Source organism: Gossypium raimondii, chromosome 6 (genome assembly GCF_025698545.1).
Source record: "Gossypium raimondii isolate GPD5lz chromosome 6, ASM2569854v1, whole genome shotgun sequence".
In the NCBI taxonomy this organism is placed as follows: Eukaryota; Viridiplantae; Streptophyta; class Magnoliopsida; order Malvales; family Malvaceae; genus Gossypium; species Gossypium raimondii.
The window spans coordinates 10,045,091-10,051,557 of NC_068570.1; the positions used below are offsets into that span (position 1 = coordinate 10,045,091).

The 6,467-nt window shown below is 35.7% G+C and overlaps 1 protein-coding gene across 4 annotated transcripts; it reads right to left on the reverse strand.

Moving 5' to 3' along the window:
* Nucleotides 1-677: 677 nt before the first annotated feature.
* LOC105774048 (uncharacterized) lies at nt 678-6,233 on the reverse strand. 4 transcript variants are annotated; one of them, XM_052632841.1, is made up of 5 exons: nt 5,864-6,233; nt 4,265-4,356; nt 1,296-1,355; nt 1,118-1,209; nt 678-1,050 (listed from the first exon to the last, which is right to left on the reverse strand). In XM_052632841.1, exons 1-5 carry the CDS (start codon nt 6,014-6,016, stop codon nt 944-946), a joined length of 504 nt encoding a protein of 167 aa, XP_052488801.1. In that variant the 5' UTR covers nt 6,017-6,233; the 3' UTR covers nt 678-943. The 4 variants fall into 4 exon arrangements, with proteins under 4 accessions (XP_052488801.1, XP_012451817.1, XP_052488800.1 ...); XM_012596363.2 differs by having other exon boundaries at nt 678-1,046; nt 5,864-6,232; XM_052632840.1 differs by having other exon boundaries at nt 1,118-1,355; nt 5,864-6,229.
* Nucleotides 6,234-6,467: the final 234 nt, after the last annotated feature.

Below are 6,467 nucleotides of genomic sequence, written 5' to 3' on the forward strand. Positions count from 1 at the left end.
TTCGAACTAAAGATAACCAAATTAAAATGCACAAACTAAATTTACAATTTACACTAATAATAGAATTTAATTTGATTATTTCTCATATTGAATTTCTATTGTATAATTATGATAGATTAGAATTTGTAAATTCTAATTAACCATATCAAATAACTCTAAATTGTGTCATACATCATACAATACATAAAGTAGAATTTTACTGTTCGATTTTAAACAAAGGTCTCCCACGGGTTTCTCCAACTCAATACCGGTGGTTCATCCTTGGGAAATTCGGGAACAGAGGGGCAGGTTGCATCATTCGAGACTAGGAGGGTCTGGCATATCCCGAAGGTCAAGCCCTTCAAAATGGTCTCAACCGAGGCTATTACATTTATTAATTTCATTAATAATGACAATCAAATGCTCATGCAGGACGCTCCTTGATGATTTCCAAAGTGCAACATTAAAGCATATCTTTAGAGAAGGAAATCGGACATTTTGGCTTAGATTGGAACCTCCGATTACTAAAATGTTGGATTTTGGTTTTGTTACTACTGCCATGAGCCCCCATCATGAAGTAAAGATATTTTATTTTCTGATGATGTAGGGAGAAGCTACTCCCGTACCGTGGACTTCTAATTTCAATTTTACTTGCTCCTCATCAAAAAACAACAAAATAGAGTTATTAAACATTTAAATTAAAAACATTCTTTAAGTTTATTGCAAATTATCAGTTCAAATATAGTAACACGCAACGCATTCATATTGGATTCAACATGAATTGCATATTTGAGTGAAGATTTGGTAGCAATATCAGTCTAATCCAATCACTCTCCAAATCCCAATATCTAAAACCCCTGCTTCGGGGTTCTTCATTAATTCTTTCAACAGTACATGTATATTCTGTTGTACACTTGGGAATCTGATCAGTAAGATGTAAAAGAAAGTGAAAAGAAAAAAAAATTCATAACCTGCCTTGGCCTCCACCTTCTTTCATGGAGGTAAAAGAAGTAAACCTTTGTTTCCAGGGAGCATCCTTTTGTTGTTCAATCCATGACAAAAAGGCACTGTCTAACAAGCAGAAGATATTAACATAAAGGAGTTGGTATCTAACTGGAACATAACGGAAATTCGCAACCTGAACGATTGGCCAAACGCCACCTTCCAATATCAAGGCTGGGAGGAAGTCTCTCTTCACGTCTTCCTTCACTTGAGCAGTGCTTTTTCCGGCTGAAAACCCCATATATGTGAAAAACACAAACAAGTCAAAGGGGCCAAAGATAAGGCCATCCATAGCAACTTTTGCAGCAACAAACCTCGCTGACTTTGGGCGCAGTAGAAGCCTCATCTTTATAAATTTGTCCAACCCTTCATACCTACATGAAGAAAGGATTACAGTTGTAAGCAGCTGCAAGATTTACTTACCATCTTACAAATCAAAACCCAGTTCTAAGAGTTTGGTAGAGTCCGGCAAGATTTTATCAAATGTATCAAGGCAACATGTTATCAAGGCAACATGTTTGGAATCTCCTAGATGTAGAATTTTACTGTTCCTATTGGGGACCGACCCGTATAAACAACGAAAAAGAAGGAATAGAGAAAATTAGACACATAAATTTATGTGGAAAATCTTCTCTAATCAAGAGGATAAAAACCACGAGCAAAAGAGTCTTCACTAATGAACAAACAATCAAAGAGTACAAGATGAAATTCAAAACAAACCTTAGACCCGAATACAAAACTCTGGCTAAAACACAAAATTTCCTTAAAGCTATCTAAAACTCTCTCATGATTTTTTTTCTCTAATATTACATTATGATCTTAACTTTTTTTAGGGTTACCAAGGCCCTTTAAATAAGTTAAGATTAGAATTCTAATATCTCTAGTGTAACCAGAATTTAACTGGGAAAAGTAACTCTATTGAGAGTTTAATTACGTAGCTGTTTTAAGTTTGGAATTCGTCGCGTCGTCCCAGGCTCCTCGTTACAACGTCGCCTCTGTTTCGAACGTCATCGCGTCGTTGCAATGTCTTGTGATTCCTCATCACGACGTCGTCTCTACTTTGACTGAAAAATGCAAGACACACTCCACAAATCTCCACATTGACTAGTTTTTTAATGTCTCATTTGCCGAACCCCGTCATGGGCCTAACTCAATCTTTTCAAGTTACTAACCAAGTCCAAAAGATGTCTGAACTTGAAAACTAGAAGACTCTTATTCAAAATGATCATACCTTTCTTGCTCATATAACCAAGTCACATATGCCACAACCAAGTTGACTCCAACTCTGTAGTAGACGAGGAAATTGCTGCTGCACCAGTCACTGTTAAACCCTGTAGAATATATAGACTGATAGTGATTCTACAATCGTTCGAGTCTAACATACCTAGGGAGATGAGATTTTTCTATCAGGTACATACCTGATATCTAACAGAATCCGGATAATCTCGTCATACATCCTGATTTGAACGGTACCAATACCGATTATCTTATAGGGTAAATTATTTCCCATAAGCACAATTCTATCTTCAACTAGACTATATGTGGAATACCAATCCTTGTTTGGACTCTTATGATAAGAACACCCCGAATCCAGGATCCATTTAGAAGAAAACTTGGACCTTTCAATTGTAGACACCAGCAACAAATCATCACCCTTGTCCTCAACCACACTAGCATCAACTACCTTAGTTTTTTGCTTTCCTTTCTCATTACTCTCAACAGCCCTTCCGTTTTTATTTTGTAACTTATAACACTCTGCGTTAATATGACCCAACTTTTTATAGTAGCCACAGGTCTTCTCTCGATTTCTCCACCTTGATTTCGACCTACACCTGCTCTGACTTGAATCCTTAGACTGTTGTCTACCTCTTGCAACCAAAACTGAGATTTGCTCATCTGACTTGCTATTCGAATCTAGCTCATTGTCGAGTTTATCTTTACTTAACAAGTTTTCTTTCACATCCTCGAATAAGAGTTATCTCTACCATAAATCAGAATTTTCCTGAAAGTCTTGTATGAATGGGGCAAAGAGCAACATAGTCTAATCTTCATCATCTATATTAGCCTCGACATTTTTCAGATCATTCACGAGAGAAACAAATTCACTGATGTGAGCCTTAATGGATGCACCTTCGGCCATACAGAACATGTACAGGCGTTGTTGCAACATTAATCGATTAGTTAGAGGCTTTGTCATGTAAAGGGTTTCTAACTTTCTCCATAAGCCAGATGTTGTTTTCTCCATAAGCACCTCCTGCAACACATTGTTCGTGAGACATAACTGAATTGCAGACAAAGCATTCTCATCAAGCTCATCCCATTCCGACTAATCCGAATCTACGAGCTTTTGCCCTATAACGACTTTCTTTAGGTCATTTTAAACTAGTATTGCAGTCATCCAAACTTGTCATAAACTGAAATTTGTAATCCCATCGAACTTCTCGATATCGAATCTCACTGTCATCATCTCTAAATGGGTTGATTGCGGAACCCTAACTAAATTCTGATACTAGTTTGTTGAGGATCGACCCGTATAAACAATGAGAAAAGAAGGAACAGAGAAAATTGGGTACACAAATTTACATAGAAAAACTCCTCCAATCAAGAGTATAAAAAACGAATAAAAGAGACTTCACTAATGAGCAAACAATTGAAGAGTACAAAATGGAGAAATTCAAAACAAACCCTAACCCCGAATACAATGTTTTTTCTCTTTAATGTTATGTTATGATCTTCACTTTTTCTAAGGTTACTATGGCCTTTTAAATAGGCTATGATTAGAGTTCTAATATAACTATAACATCTCTGTTGTAATCAATGTTTGACTGAGAAAAATAACCCTACTGAGAGTTTAATTACGTAGCTACTTTAAGTTTGGAATTCGTCGCGTCGTTGCGACGTCCCAGACTCCTCTTTGCGACGTCACATGATTCCTCATCACGATGTCGCCTTTGCTTTGACTCTAGTTTGACCGGAAAATGCGACACACTCCACAGTTTCAACATAGAAATTCGGACTCAATAGAGACCTTGAATTTCTTGGATGCATCGCAATCATCAGAAAATAACATAATTTGATCCATCATCACATATAGAAACATAATCTCTTACTAACCATCAAATGCTCCACAATAACTCCTTTGAAGCTTTTAATTTTTTGATGTTTGAGAACAAATTCTGTCTAATTTAACAGTGTTCTATACGCAGCCAAGTATAGTTCAGCAGAAAAACAAAAATAATGTTGATTAATCGACAGGAAAGATAAAAAAAGGATGAGAACAGACCAGAAGTGTCCAACTGGTCCAACAAAGCCAAATCCAAACATACTTGTGACAGCTACCCTTTTCCAGTTGACTTTAAATTCATTATCATCATCCTGTCAAATGAAACACCAATCATTGTCTTACTAGTGCAAAAGGAGCTGTTTTATTCAGAATCCAGCTTCAGCAGAGATGCAATAGAAACTATAATTTCTGAAGATGCAATCATGGTGCTAACAAAATAATGGACAATGGGTACAAGGACATAATATGCAAAATGCATGACAATTAGTTTACTCATCAATTAGGAATAATATTTATTACTTGATATCATGACACAAGAACCATCAAACAGAAGAAATTGGTTGCTTAAATTGTATGAAATAATTCGAAAGCACAAAACATGCACTGATTACTTCTATTGCCTTCTATGTGGTTCCCCTATGACCTAATGGAATACCTTATAAGCAAACAGTAAGCATTAAGTGGAGAGTGCTGATCAGGAATTTGCCATTAAATTAAGAATACCCCAAAATTAGTTAACCCGAAAGTATGAGAGCAACCCCCGAAGAAAACCCTTAATATCGACAGCTTAACCAAGATGATCTTGGTACAGAAGTAGGAAATTATTTCGACAGTTCAATTAAGTAAACTTATAAGCAAGTATTTTTTTTATGCTTGCTATGAAACTTGAGGAAACTGTAAACTGTTATGAGTCTGTAAGATGCATGAAACACAAAGATCAACCAACTCTTATAAACAATTATTTGGGAAAAAAAGTCAACTGCTCAGAACAACACAAGTTTTGAAGAACTCTGTCACAGCAATTCTATTCATATTGCCAACAAGATATGGCTGAATTTTCTAATGTCGGAATAAACTAGAAAATGAGTGAGGAAAACCTCAAACATATATCAAATACTAAGAAATGCACACCATGGCATCATTAAATCCATTTTGACCATAAACCATGGGTATGCACTATGCAGTGATGCTAAGTTAGACAAATTTAAGTTTATGAGCAGTAGAACAGTAGGAAAAAAATGGAAACCACAACAAAAAGAGGGAAGAAAACAGTGGGCATGCTTTCCTTAACAGCTCTATCTCAAGTGAATCCTTGTAGCTCACTAGGATGTCTTACGGACGTAAATTGCACACACCATCCAAGACAAATGTTAGCTTAGTTTGCATTACTGAAACGGAGCCAATTTACCATCTCTTCTGGTAATGCCATATGGAACATTGCCATTACAAGATTGAATTTTCATTACCACTTGAAAATCAATGCTTTAATTATCCCTCAAACATTATCAACCAATAGCCCTCAATCAAAGATGAGTTATGAACATCAATAAAGGATTTGGGGGCAATAATGCTACAGCTATATGAATAAAATGGGAATATATCCCAAACAAAAATCATAATCAAAGATCGAAATAACCCACAAGAAATCAACATAAAATCAGAACATGCAGACACCCAATTCCAAAACAAAAGTAAGAATAAAGTGTACCCAATAGCTCAAATAGATACAATCAGGCATAAGGGAAAAAAAGGTAAAAACAAGAGGAAAATGAGAGGAGAAAAAAAGAGGGTTGTTGGGGATTGGAAAAGGATGCGTACTTTATGATATTGAAGGCGTTTCTTTGCGGTGGAATGGGTGATGTATTGAGCAGCAACATCCCCAATGCCCCAAAGGAAACCTGAGCTGATAATTTGTGTTTTTACAGGATGAAGAGATAAACAGCTCTGGTACCACTTCCATATCCTCAACATTTTATCCAAAAAACCCACAGAAATTGAAGAAATAAAAGAAAGGAGTTATTATTAGAGGGTAAAGGGAGAAACTGGGGACTAAAACAGAGAAAATTTGGAACCCATGTCCTACTGACGACCACCATGCCTATCTCCATGACTCATCATCTCATTCATTTCAATGAATTTCTCTTTTGGGTGTTTTTGGCTGACTTGGACAGCTATTCAAACATAAAAGATTGGGATTTTTCTTTTTTTCATTATTTTGTATTAATAACACAACTAATCTGACTGATTATCAAAATAATAATTAAAGATTCCTTTTATTTTCTTTATAAAGATTGTACTCGTAATTTGTTTTTATCCGATTAATTATTAATTTTACTGAAATGTTATTCAAAGCGCGTATAGACAGTAATATAAAATCAAAATGGGGTATTAAATTGAAAATAAATATTGTTTCTAGTAATGG

Coding starts and splice junctions, on each gene's coding strand:
- LOC105774048 (XM_012596361.2), bottom strand. CDS start 6,016: ATGTTGAGGATATGGAAGTGGTACCAGAGCTGTTTATCTCTTCATCCT. Junction 4,357..5,863: donor AACGCCTTCAATATCATAAA/GTACGCATCCTT, acceptor TTCATTTGACAG/GATGATGATAATGAATTTAA. Junction 1,356..4,264: donor GGACCAGTTGGACACTTCTG/GTCTGTTCTCAT, acceptor TTCTTCATGTAG/GTATGAAGGGTTGGACAAAT.